Source organism: Littorina saxatilis, unplaced genomic scaffold (genome assembly GCF_037325665.1).
Source record: "Littorina saxatilis isolate snail1 unplaced genomic scaffold, US_GU_Lsax_2.0 scaffold_188, whole genome shotgun sequence".
NCBI classification, from domain to species: Eukaryota; Metazoa; Mollusca; class Gastropoda; order Littorinimorpha; family Littorinidae; genus Littorina; species Littorina saxatilis.
The window spans coordinates 61,882-80,000 of NW_027125801.1; the positions used below are offsets into that span (position 1 = coordinate 61,882).

At 41.0% G+C, this 18,119-nt stretch overlaps 1 protein-coding gene across 1 annotated transcript; it reads right to left on the reverse strand.

The window, feature by feature from the left end:
* Window positions 1–4,160: 4,160 nt before the first annotated feature.
* Window positions 4,161–9,375, reverse strand: LOC138954260 (uncharacterized). Its single transcript, XM_070326143.1, has 2 exons — window positions 4,887–9,375; window positions 4,161–4,357 (listed from the first exon to the last, which is right to left on the reverse strand). Exons 1-2 carry the CDS (start codon window positions 9,373–9,375, stop codon window positions 4,161–4,163), a joined length of 4,686 nt encoding a protein of 1,561 aa, XP_070182244.1.
* Between the last annotated feature and the right edge of the window lie 8,744 nt (window positions 9,376–18,119).

An 18,119-nucleotide genomic window follows, 5' to 3' on the forward strand; every position in this document is an offset into this window, starting at 1 on the left:
AATTCAAAATATGTTTTTATAAAACGATCCAAAATTACGTTCATCTTATTCTTCATCATTTTCTGATTTCAAAAACATATAAATATGTTATATTCGGATTAAAAACAAGCTCTGAAAATTAAAAATATAAAAATTATCAGTGATTAAAATTTTTCATCTTATCGCATGCGTGTGTGTGTGTGTGTGTGTTTGTGTGTGTGTGCCTATCTGTCTGTCTGTCTGTCTGTGGTGTTCCTGTCAGTGGGTGCTCAGTTGTGGTTTTAAAAACAGTGGGTTTGTTTATCTCGTTGTTTAAATCGTTATTAAAGATATTATTACATTTTTTTGTGACGGCAGACTTGTTGTGCTTGGCGCCTATTGACGTTAGCATGTGTTAGGATACCCAGCAAAAGGCATTTACTTTTCTCAATCTGAACGGGAATTTTTCATGAAAACGCAAAAAGCTTCTTTTTTTTAATACGCAAGTAGAACCCCGAAGAACAAGATTTTTTTTAACTAATAAAATAAAACTAAGTAAATAGTCTCTCTCTCTCTCTCTCTCTCTCTCTCTCTCTCTCTCTCTCTCTCTCTCTCTCTCTCTCTCTCTCTCTCTCTCTCTCTCTCTCTCTCTCTCTCTCTCTCTCTCTCTCTCTCTGTATCAGTATTATAATCTGCATGTTATGTTATGCTCCGGCCTTACTTGTAGGCGAACGGTATGTTATATATGTCCGTCTAACTGTTATGTCCTAATGTTGTATGTATATGTCTTGTATACTTGCCATTTACATATTTAATATACATGTTGAAGGATGAATGGTGATACATTGTAGACGGATGCATGTTATTGATTAAAAGCCCCACAATGATGTGCTTGGCAAATACAACAACAAAAAATACAAAAAATAAATAAATAAATTAAATAAAATTATTTTCCTCTGGTGATTAAGTAAATAGTCTTGTGTGACTTCCTTGCATTAGATGTACACATAATGCGACGCTTTCACGTGCAAAATACTGTTTCAACTTTGAATGATATCCAAATAGCGGTGCACAAGCCATGAACGTGTCTGCTTATTTAAATCTGAAAGTTTACACAGAACATAAGGTTAACAAAGTGAATTAGAATGCATTGCAATGACCAGCTAAAGCATCTCAAGGATACAGACTATAAAGCCACCTTTTTAACACAAGGCACCACATAAACTGAAACGGGTTAACTAGGCACCACACTATAAACTGAAACGGGTTAACTTACACATGTTACATAGCCACTGGTGAATTAACAGAGAGAAAAATAAAGAAAAACGGTCATATAGGTTTAACGTTTTCGCATCCATTGGAGGTAATCGGAACCGACCAAACAGCGGAGTAGCGCGACATATGTCGCGACAACCAGCCGAAGGGTAAGCAGCCTTACGTAACCATTTCGGTACGAAAAACCATGAGATAATAACAAAATCAAATTAATAAAAACACAATTTTTATAAACAAAATCAGGTGCGTTTTTATCGGGTTAATGTTTGAAAACAACCCACTAAAGTAGCGCAGGTGACTTTTGCTAACAGATGTATTCTAAGATCAAAAGAAAAGACAAAGGGACAACGGCGAGTGTCATTTATTTGAAAATGTTCTCTCTTATGTGGGCACACCCTGTATCCCTTTAATAAAAATAACAAATAAGAAAGCTGTTTCCGCAGTTATCCACAACAATATCTTATTCCAACCTTCCAGACTGTATTGGAGCTTTTGTTCTTCAATGATGGTACATTATATTTTTGAATCAAGGCTCCTTTAAGTAGACCATTTACATTCAAACAAGCAGGGAATTCTAAAAGGAAAGTAGCTGAACTACTCGTTGGTAATGCGTCAAGAAAATGTATTTGGTGTTTCGTATTGTTTCGTGTTTAAATGGCATTATTCTGTATTGATATTACTTTCATCGTTGTACTTGTCTAGTCTAATTCCTGTATACATATTCATTCTGTAAGTTACGTGAATGCTTTTAACATTCTTTTTTTTAATTACCTAATACTGCTCATTGTTCTGTATGTTCGATATACATGCATACTGCAAGAATGAAATATGCTTTATGATCTTATTGCTATAGTCACATAGTCATATTCGGTGAGGGGAGGGAGAGGATTGGGATGTTGTTGTTTGTTTCTGTTCATTGGGGCGTCTGTGGGAATTTACTTTTTCTCATGTTTAGCTAGGCAGGTGTTGGGAGAAAATGGCAGCATATTACATCTACAAGCAAACTAGGACACCCGTTGTGTTTATTATGCACGATGCTTTGACCATTGTATACAGTGAAAAAAACTTTTTTTATCTGGATTACTCTCTATGTGTGTGTTTTGTTTGCGTGCGTGTGTTTTTCCGTGCGAATGTGTGTGTGTGTGTGTGTGTGTGTGTGTGTGTGTGTGGGTGGATGTGTGTGTATGTGCGTGTGTGTGTGTGTGCGTGCGTGTGTGTGTGTGTGTGTATGCGTGTGTGTGCGTGCGTGCGTGTGTGTGTGCGTGTGTGGGTGTGCGTGTGTGTGTGTATGTGTGAGTGTGTGTGTGGGTGTGTGTGTGTGTGTCGCCTACTTTCTATGCTCTTTATTGACTTCATTACAATGCAACTCAAAACACATGTGAAGAAGACAATTAAAAAGTACTGGATCTTGCTATCACCATAAAAGATGGGGTTAAGGGGAGTGGGGGACTGTAGTTACAGAGGTAACGGAGGTTCTGGTAATGAAGGTGCGATGACCTTCAGTACTGTTAGCCTATTGATGAATTCATGTTTTGTTTTGTTTTTTAAACAAGGTAAATTGGCATATTGTTTGTTGATGTACACACAAAAGACATTTGACAATTTGATGTTTATATACAAAAGATGAGTGTATTGGCTCTGCATCTCACATACTCTTATTTTGCACAAGTGAGGTTTCACGTGTATGACCGTCTTCCCTTAATTTAATGTGTTACAAGGGGATGCTTGTCTTAACAGAAGACTTATTTGGCAAATGATTGTTCATATAAAAACCAAAGAAATGTTATGATTTTGCTGTTTATACATAGAAACAAGATACATTTTACAATTGTTATTTCATATACGAGAACAATGCAATTAATGATCAGTTGATCATATGAAATGGGAGACAGTTGATGGCCGGTTGATTATTTACAAATGGCTGCTTGTTTCCAGGCATGACGAACGTAGCATAGCATGGTATACACACCAATGAATAAATAATAAAGCAATGAGTATGTGCATGCAATCAGATGATACACTGAAAAATAAGCAAATACACGTTCAAATAACTAAATAAATGACACAGTGAATATTTAAAATGTATATATAAAAAACAAAACAATCAAATGCATGTATACCTTAGTGAATGAGAACATAAATGAATTACCAAAGTAATGAGTAAGACATAAATGAATGCAATATACACAAATAAAGCAGCGAGTAAACATCATATTCATCACTCAATAAAGACTAAAACTAAACCAGTAACACAAGCCAAAAGCACACACAAATGAATAAAACATGAAAGTTCTTTACAGACAGACATGCGTTAAGGCAAATAGTGTGGACTTGTTTGAAACACTCAGGTTTTCAGAATGTAGAATACAGATAAACAGATGTAAGTCAAACCACAGAGCTTTTTGTTGTCGAAAATGAAAACAACAACAACAAAGCCACCTTAATTGGCCTATACTAACAGTGTGAAATGAAAAGAAAAACATTATATCTGGACAATGAGGTATTCCCAGTGTGATGTGAAATAAAATCAATCTGGATCAGTGTTATGCGGATTTTTCTTTCTTATGACTAAAATCCCATATTTTTACTACAATTACAATTCAGCTATCGGTTGAATTTGTTCAAGGAAATTTAGAACAGAAATCCACAGCATGAATTATAATTTCTTAACTGCTTCCCGGTCTTGCACAAAGTTGACTCAGGTTATACATTAATATCTTAGATTTAATTCTTCACTTCACAATAATTTAATTATGGTTATTGTTCGTTGATATGAAATCGATCATTTTCCGGAAACGTGGCTCATTCAGTCATTGCAATTCCAAGGACGACGATAAAAGTTCTTTAGAAATTTGGAGGTGATGAAACAAATATAATGAATACTTCCTTAATTAAATGACGACGATGGATCCATTCACATTAGACGATCACAGTCTGCAGAAAATTCTCGACCTTCGATGATGACCAATGTTTACAGGAACCATGACGACGATGAACTGGATGATGACGATGACGTGGATGACTCTTCTAGAACGCAGCTCTGTTGATGATGTCTTGCCTGATTCGTCTTCCCGTATGCGAACCCTCCAAGACGGCGAAACGGCTGGGTTAATGGCTTCCTTCTCTGCAGCGTTAATAACGTCTGGTTAATGGTGAGAATATGGAGCTCTCCGCCTTGCCTGGTCTGTTGATCTTAACGGCCTGTTCTTCTACTTCCGGCGTTTCTGTATCTACGTAGTTGCTTAGCGATGTACACACTTGGTTGTATTATAAACAATTCGTCGCTAAGAACCTTTACAATTGAAATAGTTAGATCAGACACGATATTTCTTTTCCTTCGAAGTCTACAATAAAAGAAGAATTGTGGCTGAAAGAAATGACGTACATCTTTCTGACGTAGATAGTCTCGGTAATCTCGGACCCGCGTGACGTGATTATCTAGTAGTCTCGGCACTCGCGTGTTCTAATGAGCTAAAAGAATCAATCCTTTACATAGGCCCCCCCTTCTGGATAATTATCCTGGGGAAATTATTCTCATTCGAATAGTGAATTAGACGTATAATTATATAACTTAATCATATAATTGTGGCATACGTTACTCATCCAGTTACAAGTCTTGCTTCAGTATGAAGCTCTGCTCATGTAATCGGCACCATGATTGTCCTTTCCAGGGATCACTTTCACAGTGAATGAGTGAGGTTGCAATTGCATCGCCCACCTCATGAGTCGGGGGTTCGACGGTTGACGTTGCAGATGCTTCAGAGGTTGATGGTCGGTCTCTATGGTGAAATGTCTCCCGTAGAGGTATCTTTCAAATTTCGTGATGCCCCACACGGTAGCCAAGCATTCTTTTTCAACGGTTGCGTAGTTGCTCTCTGCTCCATTTAGCTTCTTGCTTTGAAAAGCGATAGGATGCAGTTGACCGTGGTGCTCTTGCATCAACACTGCACCGATGCCTCTGTCAGACGCATCTGTCCGCAGTACGAACGGCTTGTCGTGGTCCGGCATGCGTAGTACTGGTTTCTTTGAGAGTTTTTCCTTGAGCGTCTCAAAACTCTTTTCTCGTTCTTCGTTCCAGCGTAGCTTGTCCGGTTCGAATTTCTTCGTCATGTCAGTCAGCGGAACTGCAATGGTTGCGTAGTCTTGAATGTAGGCCCTGTAGAAATTACAGAGACCTAAGAACGAACGCAGTTCCTTCTTGGTAGAGGGAGGAGAGGCTTCTTGAATCTTCACAATCTTGTCATGTTCGGGCCATCTCTTTCCATCTCCGACTTCATGTCCAAGGTATGGTAGCTCCGTGAAACCAATGTAACACTTCGAAGGCTTTGCGGCTAGGTTCGCTTCTTGGAGCCTAGTCAATACTGCCTTCAGAGCTTCCATGTGTTCTTGCCAGGTTTCGGTGGCAATCAGCACGTCATCCATGAAATGATGGACGTCCTTCCGTTTGATGGGGTTCAGAAGTTTCCTCATCATTCTGTTGAAGACACCTGTGGCCGTCTTTAAACCGAATGGCATGTTCACCCACCTAAACTGTCCTGCTGATGTCGTGAAAGCGGTTTTATCCTTATCTTCTTCCGCAATGGGAATCGCCCAGTAACCTTTCGTCAAATCTAACTTCGAGAAGTACTTGGCCTTTCCTAGACTTTGGAATAAGTGTTCTACGTCGGTGATGGGTTCTGCATCAAACACCACGACGTTGTTCAGGGCGCGTAGATCCGAACAGAATCTGTATTTCCCATCTTTCTTCTTGATAAGGACTATTGGCGAGTTGTACGGCGAATTGGCGGGTTCGATCACGCCAAGCTTTAGCATCTCGCTAATTTCGTCCTCTACTGTTCCGACCATAGCGTGAGGTATGGGTCTGGGTTTGATGAAGACAGGCCTCTTTTCCGTTACTTCAATGTTACAACCCAGCAGGTTTGTAGTCATTGGAACATCGGTGAGGTTCTTCTCAAATTCCATGCATATGTCCCTTGCCTCTTTTGCTTTCTCGTCGCTCAGATTCTTGTCAAAATGCATGTCTGCTACAAATTCGGACCTTTTTGTTTCTAACAGAGGTAGCATTTTCTGAGTTTCTGTTGCGAAGATGTCGTCACTCATTGTTTCGTCTTCTTCCATGACGATTGCAACAACTTCATCTTCTTCTTCCTCACTGCTTTCATGCGCGTCTACCCGTTGGGTTGGCGTGCTATGTTTGAAAGACGTGTCTCGTTCTTGGTACTCTTTCATCAAGTTGATGTGGTAGAGCTTGATCTTCCTCCCAATCTTGATTTTGTAATCGAATTGGTTCAGCTTCTCCACTACTGTGTAAGGACCTTGCCACAGTAGTTCCAGTTTGTTCTGTTTCTTGGGTCTCAACAACAAAACCCGTTTTCCTACTTCAATCTCCCGCTTCGCGGCTTTCTTGTCGAAGTATTTTGCCTGTTTCATAGCAGCATTCTTCAGGTTCTCTCTTGCTATTTCACAGGTCTTCTCGATGCGATTACGCAAGTCAACAACGTACTCTGCCGTTGTTTTCATCTCATCTGACACTTCTTCTTGCGTCCAAGCTTGACGCAAAATCTGCATGGGACCTTTGACAGCCCTGCCGTACAGCAGTTCAAATGGGGAAAATCCCAAGCTCGCTTGCGGTACCTCACGGTAAGCAAATAGCAAGGCCGGGATGAAGGTGTCCCATTTCTTGGGTTGTTCTTGGGTCATGCGTTTCATCATGCTTTTGAGTGTTCCGTTAAAACGTTCCACTAAACCATTTGATTGAGGGTGGAATGGAGCTGTCATGTGGTGCTTGACTTGTAGAAAATCATTCACCTCATGCATCAGTTTTCCAGAAAACTGTGCACCTTGGTCAGTTATGACTTCATCGGGTATGCCCAGCCTGGTCCACATTTCCCACAACGATTCTGCGATCGTTTCAGCACGGATATCCTTGAGAGCAACTGCCTCTGGAAATCTAGTGGCGTAATCCACCGAGACCAGTATGTACTGCTTTTTACTCTCGGATATCGGTTTGATGGGACCAATGATGTCCACGGCGATCCGTTTGAATACAGAACTGATAGGTGGCATTCGACCTAGCGGAACTTTCTTGGTGTGTCCTTTAGGAGTAGATCTTTGGCATGCATCACATGACATACAATATCGTTTGATGTCACTGCCGTGACCTGGCCACCAGAACTCCGTATTGATGCGGTCGAAAGTCTTCTTTTGCCCGAGGTGACCCGCTAATGGAAGGTCATGACCGAATGACAACACTTTCGGTCTTAACTTTTTCGGAACCACCACTCTTGTTTTGTAACACCCATTTTCATGCAGTTTGGAGCGAAGGAGAATATCGTTCTTGTAAACGAACTTGACTCCATGGATTTCTCTACCTTTTGTGGCAAATTCCCTGATCTGCGCTAGGGAAGGATCTGCCTTCTGTTCTCGTTTCAAATCCTCAGTAGTGAACGGCTTCTCCTGAGATTTGAGGTTCGGTGGGACACTAGCTTCAGACTTCTTTTCTTCTTCTTTCTGCTGTGCACGGGTGTTCACGGCAGCAACTGTCTCGGAGAACCAAGTGGGGTCGCGGATTGGGTACAACGATGTCAAACATTTGTTGGAACCAATTCCGTACCACTTTCCTATCAGAACAGGATAGACTGGGTTGTCCATCACCGTCACTTCCGTGTCAGCATCGAAAAATGGGGAGTCGATATGCACCACGGCTGTGGGGTACATCTTCTTCGCACCTTTCTCCGCTAGAGTGACCTCTTTCTTGTTCAGTAGGTATTTGTCTTTAGAGACGAGTTCTGCGCTAACCATGATTCCTGTGCATCCAGAATCACGTATAGCTTGAACTAGTTTCCCATCAACCTTGACCGGAATCGTTTCTGAGAAAGTCTTGCTTTGACAATCCTCACAAAGTTTTTCCAGTTTCTCTGGAATGTCAAAAGAACGACCCGTTTCATTGACATTCGGGACCACGGATGTGGTACTTTTCTTGGGGCAATTCTTGGACAGGTGGCCGCGTTCTTTACAAAAAAAACATTGGCCATTGGTCCTCAGTTTTGTCCGCTCTTCATCTGACAACTTATGTGGTTGTGCTGTGCTATGCTGGCTAGAACCAAACATGACCGTGCTCTGTTTGACATCACGCCCGTTACCATCATTCTTGGAAAAACGATTTCCTTTTCCACGAGAATGGGCGTCTGCGTCAGGTACTTTAGTGTTGGACCTAGCTTGATGATAGGTGGTGGCGATTTCGCCGATTTCCTTCGCATCATGTGGGTTGCGATCGCGGATATGGATAGCTAACTCGGGAGGAACTGTTTCCAAAATTTGTTCCCTCAGGATTAGATCCTTCAAATCGTCCACTTCGTTTCCACACTTCGCGAGTTCAATCCATTTATTCATATAGCGATCGAGCTTGACAAAATGTTCCTTGTAAGTGTCCCCTTGTGCTTTCTTCAGATTTCGGAACTTTTTCCGGTAGTCTTCGCTCGTGAGTTGGAAACCTTCATAGAGCGCATGCTTCACTGTTTCATAGTCATCAGCGTCCTCGGCGCTGAGCTTGGAGTAAATGACGCGAGCTTTTCCCTTGAGGAAGTAGACGATACGAGAGGCTTTGGTTGCATCAACGAGCTTGCAATCTTTTGCGTAGTGCTCGTATTGATGAAACCAGCTCTCAATGTCGTCCTTGTCCTCAAGGTAAGGTATCTTATGATCAAAGTTATCCTTGCTTTGGCTCGACTCCCTGGCATTGTTGTTCCGGTTATTCTGATTTGCACTTTGGATTCTCAGCTGTTCTAACTGAAAACTCCGTTCGCGTTCGCGTTCTTCGCGATCACGTTCTTCGCGATCACGTTCTTCGCGTACGTGTTTTTCGCGTTCTATGCGATCACGTTCTTCGCGTACGTGTTCTTCGCGTTCTATGCGATCACGTTCTTCAACCACATAGGCACGGAGATCGGCTCCGCTCAAGCCCAGTAGTGTACCCTCTTCTATCAAATTCTTGGTCAGTTGTAACCGAGGGTTAGAATTTGTCGCCTCATCACCAACAATGTGATGGGCTGACGTATGAGCCGTGTGCTCAACCGTGTTTCCGACAACGACATTTTCATTCGTGTCATTGTTCGCCTCATTTGAGGAATTCGCATTCGACATTATCGTTGTTCGTTTCTTATTCCTACGACGAGAAACACGATAATGACTACTTTCCGACGTATGTGATTCGACGCTAGCACTACGAGTGTTATTCGCGGGCGGATCAGAATACATCACATCTTTACATCCTAGTTAGAACGAATCATGTTCAATCGATACAAAATTCGAAAATTTATGAGGATAAAAACTGAATTCTAAGTGTCTCGTTGAGTCTACCAAAGAACATACAAGTAATCTTTATCTCAACCATATGTCAAACTACGGATGATTTCATTTCGCTGCTAATTTCAATACTTTCCTTTCCAGGACAAGTTAGCAGAAATTCTGAGTCGTCTAATGCTAATTACCAAGCAGCTACACTATAGACATATGACTCCTCTGTACAGCAATACCGCGATACAGAGTCACAAGTGACTGATCCTCTGATCAAACTAATGAGTCCATACCAGACTGTTATAGTACGTCACTTCCTTCATCAACAACTAATGAAACTCTGATCAACAGACCTTCTTCAGTTTACAATTAGTTGCGGTCGAAAAATTCAGACCTTCCGGGAAATCAATCGGGAACGAACCAGGTATCCCTTACCAAATATGGTTCCAAACTCCCTCCAACCACCCGCGATAATTTCGAACTATATCGGGGTGTGATCAATAGCACGTGTTAGCTATGCTATTCACCACTTGTAATTTAGAACACCACAATAACTGGGGAACTAATTACCAAAAGTGGTTCTACATCTGCCTTTTTTAAAGTGTCGTGGATGAACTCAAACACTGCTAATACATACTACTAACGATGATTAATAGTAAATTTAATTTTCGTGTTATAGCATACACGTTGAGCTACGTCTAGGTCAAAAGAAAGTAAATGGACATGCACTTATACGATGATGGTGGTGAAACACAACACATGCAAACACAGAGAAAAATATAAACAACAACACACAGCCTCCAGCAATTTAGAAAATTTTGAACGTCGGTCTAACAGAAAATTGCGAATTGATCCCGGAACGATAGCCCCCAATGTTATGCGGATTTTCTTTCTTAAGACTAAAATCCCATATTTTTACTACAATTACAATTCAGCTATCGGTTGAATTTGTTCAAGGAAATTTAGAACAGAAATCCACAGCATGAATTATAATTTCTTAACTGCTTCCCGGTCTTGCACAAAGTTGACTCAGGTTATACATTAATATCTTAGATTTAATTCTTCACTTCACAATAATTTAATTATGGTTATTGTTCGTTGATATGAAATCGATCATTTTCCGGAAACGTGGCTCATTCAGTCATTGCAATTCCAAGGACGACGATAAAAGTTCTTTAGAAATTTGGAGGTGATGAAACAAATATAATGAATACTTCCTTAATTAAATGACGACGATGGATCCATTCACATTAGACGATCACAGTCTGCAGAAAATTCTCGACCTTCGATGATGACCAATGTTTACAGGAACCATGACGACGATGAACTTGATGACGACGATGACGTGGATGACTCTTCTAGAACGCAGCTCTGTTGATGATGTCTTGCCTGATTCGTCTTCCCGTATACGAACCCTCCAAGACGGCGAAACGGCTGGGTTAATGGCTTCCTTCTCTGCAGCGTTAATAACGTCTGGTTAATGGTGAGAATATGGAGCTCTCCGCCTTGCCTGGTCTGTTGATCTTAACGGCCTGTTCTTCTACTTCCGGCGTTTCTGTATCTACGTAGTTGCTTAGCGATGTACACACTTGGTTGTATTATAAACAATTCGTCGCTAAGAACCTTTACAATTGAAATAGTTAGATCAGACACGATATTTCTTTTCCTTCGAAGTCTACAATAAAAGAAGAATTGTGGCTGAAAGAAATGACGTACATCTTTCTGACGTAGATAGTCTCGGTAATCTCGGACCCGCGTGACGTGATTATCTAGTAGTCTCGGCACTCGCGTGTTCTAATGAGCTAAAAGAATCAATTCTTTACAATCACTGAGGCATTCTCAATGTGAAATGGACAACACACACACACAATCCTATTCAATCTGGACCATTGATCAAGACATTCACAGTGTGAAATGGACAACACACGCACACAATCCTATTCAATCTGGACCATTGATCAAGACATTCACAGTGTGAAATGGACAACACACGCACACTATCCTATTCAATCTGGACCATTGATCAAGACATTCACAGTGTGAAATGGACAACACACACACACTATCCTATTCAATCTGGACCAATGATCAAGATATTCACAGTGTGAAATGGACAACACATACACACACACAATCCTATTCAATCTGGACCAATGATCAAGATATTCACAGTGTGAAATGGACAACACACACACACAATCCTATTCAATCTGGACCAATGATCAAGATATTCACAGTGTGAAATGGACAACACGCACACACAATCCTATTCACTCTGGACCAATGATCAAGATATTTACAGTGTGATATGAAAAGACAAACATTTAATATGAACCAATGAGACACCGACAACTACTGATTATTCATTCTGACACTCGCATTGCATTAATCAATTAGGTAAACAAGTATGTCTGCACAGCAGTCGCCACGAAACAGTATATATGTTTATTTTTTTAAGAAACTGCGTTGTCATAGCAGTCCCATTGTTTCGTGCAATGAAACAATGAAATCATTAGCAAAGTTCCAAACATTGACCAAACAGCTGTGTGAACAATACAAGTTGCAGTGAAATTCAAATTACAAATTGAAAAATACTCCCTTTATAATATGCATACACAGGAAAGACAAACAGACCTAATATTACACACAGTGTAGGTGATTAAGAAAACGATTTGTACAGAAGCCAATGTCACAATTATATAAGAATAGAATATGTCAAACACGTAACAACACGTTGGATCAAGCAGTGCATGGCAAAGAAATATGATTGCTTATTTGAAAGCAAAGTTCGGAAGCAGCAACCCAAACATTCACAAAAAGGACCTATATAATCCATCATGCTCTTAAAATATCGTGCTTTACAGATTGATGACTGTGTCAACTGACGTCTGTTCCAATAATACGTAAACTCTCGATCCGTCGTTATCATAATACATTGCATTTGTGTTCGGTTGTTATAATATAGACACTCTTATATTCTGTCGTCATGAAATGTCCACTTTCATTCTGTCTTTATCATATGCAATCTCTTGTTCTGTCTTTAACATATGTGATCTCTTGTTAAGTCTTTATACTATGTACACTCTTGTTCAGTCCTTATTAAATGTAATCTCGTGTTCAGTCCTTACCATTATGCAATATCTTGTTCAGTCCTTATACTATGTACACTCTTGTTCAGTACTTATCATATGTACAGTCTTGTTCAGTCCTTATCATATGTACAGTCTTGTTCAGTCCTTATCATATGTACACTCTTGTTCAGTCCTTATCATATGTACACTCTTGTTCAGTCCTTATCATATGTACACTCTTGTTCAGTCCTTATCATATGTACAGTCTTGTTCAGTCCTTATCATATGTACAGTCTTGTTCAGTCCTTATCATATGTAGTCTTGTTCAATCCTTATCATATGTACACTCTTGTTCAGTCCTTATCATATGAACACTCTTGTTCAGTCCTTATCATATTCAATAATGATGTTGTTCTGTTTTTGTCATATGTAATATCGTGTTCAGTCCTTATCAAATTCCATCTCTTGTTCTGTCTTCATCCGGTGAAGCCTTTTTTTCAATCCCTATCGTATGTTCACTCGTCTTCTGTATTTATCATAATTATGTAATTTCTAGTTGTAGTTTCACCATATGTACACTTCTGTTCAGTCCTTATTATCTGCACAATCTTTTTCAGTCCTTGTCATATGTACACTCCTGTTCATTTCTTATCTTCTGAACAATTTTGTTCAGTCCTTGTCATTTGTACACTATTGTCCAGTGGTCGTCGACGTCTGCAATCATTTCTAATCATGCAGGTAGATTTGTGTCGCCGGATCGTAAGTAGCATCAAATTAAATAAACACAAAAATACACAAGTATGACCAACGTCGCAAAGCAGGATTATACTCGGCAAAAAATTGAATTTCAAAAACAACATAAACAAAGAATATGTACAACTGATACGTCACTGGATCTCGATCTATCAGCGCTTAACACTTTACTTCGGGCAAACACAAAACAACACACGGTAAAATAATAAAAGCATACATATACAATATAAACACAATTATTATTCAATTATTTATATTTATTTTTTTATTATTTATTTGTATATATATTTATATTATTTATATTTTTTGTATTCGGCCACGAGGCCAAAATGTTGGTGAAAACGTGAAGGCTTGTTTTGGTTATTTTTTTCCTTATTTGTTTGTATATGTATGTATGCTTTTATATAATATTTATATGTATAATGATAAATACAATTGAGAAACAAATTCGATACACTAAAATAAAATTAAACAAATAAAAAAAAAGCTTCCTTAATTGTCACAATTAGATGACTATGTATCAATCTTTTAACCGATATGCCCCTCTGTTATCGGGTAATAACTGGAGGCTCTACAACACACCCCACGCGGGGACAATACAACACAAGCATGTCAAAAGTAAGACTCACGCCTTATCAACTGTCCTGCGATATAAATGATGACGCTCTCTCGCCAGCAGTGCTATACAGTCATTAGGACATATTCCGCAAAGCAAGCAGCGACTGTTCAAAGCTGTTGTGTCAACAAAGGTGATCCAGACATAGAAATCGTTCAGCCTACACCTCGTCTTCAGCCGAGGAATCGTCAGGATTGTCAAAGAAAGATGCAACATGTAACTCATCATGGACACAGGGCTCGTCAGTGTTGTCAACGGCAGACGACACGACCACTTCACCGCATGGAGATCTCCCGCCTGTGGGACAATGGTACTGGTCAGCATCTGACGCCGCAGTAGTGAGATTTTCAAAGGATGCTGGTACGGCAGCAGGAAGCATTATTTGGTTCATCTCGCTAATCAGGGTGTCCAGAACCGGGAGACGAAGACAACGGAGCTCATTTTGCTGCCTCAGTGTGATCTTTGTGGACAAGGTGCAGGTATGACTCATCATCAGAGGGAACATCGCCAGGCTTTCTGGTGGACCCGATTCCACTCTGGAGGTGTCTGGAGGTGTATCAGGGCGTAGCTGTGTTTGATCTTCAGACACCACGTCTTCTGATTCTTCGCAAATATAGGACAGACGCCATGAATTTCCAAAGACTAGTTATTCAGGATTTACCAAAACAACTGGTTTGCCTGAATCAGTTTAAGTGGGCGAGGGCCTAACGTTGTCAGAGCCTGGAAATATGTAATTATGCTTCCTGACAGATGGAGTGAGGTTTAGTCGGATCTAAACTGGGGTTAAGGTAATCGATTCCTTGAGGTCGTGATCTGTTAGATATGGGGCGGAAGGATCCTGAACGTTTAGGGGAAATGCCGTAAATCGGATGAAGACAGTTGTCATCAGTTTGGGGCTGTGGGTAATGAGGCAGAACGTTTGATATGGGCAGAAGGTAGTCGTCATCATCCTTGGGTAGCAGGTTAGGCAACACGTCCGATATGGGCAGAAGGTAGTCGTCATCATGCTGGGGTCGCAGGCTTGGCAAAACGTCTGACATTGGGTGAAGATAGTCGTCGTTATTCTGGGTTCGTGAGCGGCTATGCACAACGTCCGAAACTGGATGAAGATAGAAGTCATCATTCTCGGGTCGTGCGAGGTTCTTGGGAATGTCATAGACGGCCTGCTGACAGTTCTCTTGGGAGTGTGAGCTGTCGGGAACATCGTCAGGAATGAGCTCCAGGTAGTAATCCTCCTCGCCACACTTCTCATCAGGAGATTTCTCCACATCACCCAAGACAGAACGAAGGTGCAAATCCTGCCGTCGATAGAGCAACGCTGTTCCAAGTAATGTGTAGAAATCATCGTCGTCCTCAAGCGTTTCCTTGGCTTGAGCATATAATTCCATCGCTCGTGAGCGTGTCTCGCCCAAAACACTCATCTCGATCTCCTCTGGTCGCTTAGGGTCAGGGTGACGGCGAGCGCTAAGAGAGGCAGCACTCAGGGGGGTGACTGGGACTGGGTTTCTCAGAGGCGTGCGGTGAGGGTAAATGGAGGGCAGCCACACTCCAGCATCAGGCATTTCGGGAGACAGTGTACTCTGTGGAGTTTCCGACAGAGAGGGGGGTTGTAGGGTGATAGAGTGGACAACCACAGCAGTATCGGGTATTTCAGGCAGAAGTCTGTCCTGCACAGGTACCAGCAGAGGCGGCAGGTCTGCATGGATGGGAACCACGACATCACGCTGGAGAGGCACGAGGTTGTCTTCAACATGAGCAGGGGGGGTCAGGGACAACTGCTGCTGTTGGTCGATGGGAAGTTCTGGGATCTCTTCGTAATGTCCAGTGCTGCAGTCCTCAATAGAACCCGCGGTCCTGCGTGACTTGCCTGGGACACAATTCCATACGTGTACATTAGGATGATTATCACTCAGATAGCTGCACAGCATGGTTCACACACACAATACTAGCGTGAGTAAATATTGCAGCAGAGCTTACACATGTGTATAGCAACAAATAACTGACACAGACGTACACATGCACAAACGCAGACAGACAGACATACAGACAGCTACAGGCAGACAGACACACATACTGGCAGACAGACAGACAGACAGACCGACACACACACACACACATACACACACACGCACACACACACACACAAACACACACAAATACACACACACACATACACACACACACACACACACACACACACATAAATACGCACACACGAACATAAAAACAAACAAACATGCACACACACACACTGACACACACTGACGCACACACGCACACACACACACAAACACACACACATACATACATACATATACACTCACGCACGCACACACACACACACAACACACACACACACACACCAACAAACACACGCACACACACACACACACACAATACCTTTTGTTTTGTATCTATAGACAGCAATCAAGGCAATCGTGACAGCGATCGCTGTGATGATGGTTATACACGTGGCCACAGTGGCTGCCGTTGTTTTTAAGTCTGCTGCTGAAAAGAACAATCATAAAAAGTTAGAATTTTCTTCCTTGTAAATTACTATCATTTACTTACAAGACTAAAACTCTTTTATGACAACGGCTCCTTTTTTGTTTCAAAGCATTTTGAGATTTTCTGAGAAAACACTGAAGTAAAGCAAACGGGAACATAAAGAAAACAAATACATCGTTATAGTCTTAAGTCGGACTGCTTGCTGTGCAAGTGTTGGAGTGTACCGCTCAGTGAATTTCGTAACTGACGCCCATGTCAATATACACAATAATTCAATTTTTTTTAAATCCCGCTCTTCACGGGAAGCTGGAAGTTTGACAATGCTGGTATGTGTCCAAGAGGAAGGGTGCTCTTTGGAGAAAAATAATGTGTTTGTTTGCCGATGACACAGCCAAAATATTAGGGTCAGTGGGTCAAATTAGTTTTTTTCTTTGATTGAAGTTTGTGTTTTATTTACAAGGGCAAGGGCATCTGGCTTCTTAGTGTCCAATACTCGCGCGAGCTGTGTCCCTACGATGTGGGCGAAGAGTACCTTTCCTTGTAAAGTCGGCAAAATTGAGTTCTGACGGTTATAATTAAGATTTTGTGAAGGGTCAGAAAAAGCTCTATGGTCGGACGAAAACATTGGGTCGGTCGGGGAATCGATAAAAAAATTAAAATAATGTTTTTGTTTGGGCTTATCGTGAGAGGGAATGTACGTATCTAGCAAAACAGGGACACCTGGGACTGTACAGTGAAGACAAAGACCAACACTAAGCGTACGTTACTGACAGGTGTCCTCTTATTGGAGTTGGTGAGCATCACAGGTGTAACTACTGTTTGACTATCTATCGGGGATAGATACAACTGCTTAGTAATTAGGTAAGAGCCATCCGCACCCCGATGAGCAAATAAGCTATCGACTAACGCAGTGTCCAATGACAACAAGTCGCGTAAGGCGAAAATACAACATTTAGTCAAGTAGCTGTCGAACTCACAGAATGAAACTGAACGCAATGCAACGCAGCAAGACCGTATACTCGTAGCATCGTCAGTCCACCGCTCACGGCATAGGCAGTGAAATTGACAAGAAGAGCGGGGTAGTAGTTGCGCTGGGAAGGATAGCACGCTTTTCTGTACCTCTCTTCGTTTTAACTTTCTGAGCGTGTTTTTAATCCAAACATATTCTATCTATATGTTTTTGGAATCAGGAACCGACAAGGAATAAGATGAAAGTGTTTTTAAATTGATTTGGAAAATTTAATTTTGATAATAATTTTTATATATTTAATTTTCAGAGCTTGTTTTTAATCCGAATATAACATATTTATATGTTTTTGGAATCAGCAAATAATGGAGAATAAGATAAACGTAAATTTGGATCGTTTTATAAAAAACATATTTTTTTTACAATTTTCAGATTTTTAATGACCAAAGTCATTAATTAATTTTTAAGCCACCACGCTGAAATGCAATACCGAAGTCCGGGCTTTGTCGAACATTACCCGACGAAAATTTCAACCAATTTGGTTGAAAAATGAGGGCGTGACAGTGCCGCCTCAACTTTCACGAAAAGCCGGATATGACGTCATCAAAGACATTTATCAAAAAAAGGAAAAAATTGTTCGGGGATTTCATACCCAGGAACTCTCATGTCAAATTTC

What these genes read in the sequence shown, in the direction of transcription:
- LOC138954260 (XM_070326143.1), bottom strand. Translation starts at nt 9,375, where the DNA reads ATGTCGAATGCGAATTCCTCAAATGAGGCGAACAATGACACGAATGAA. An exon ending in CCCTGGAAAGGACAATCATG is followed by an intron (nt 4,358 to 4,886) that starts GTGCCGATTACA and finishes TTAACGCTGCAG; the next exon opens with AGAAGGAAGCCATTAACCCA.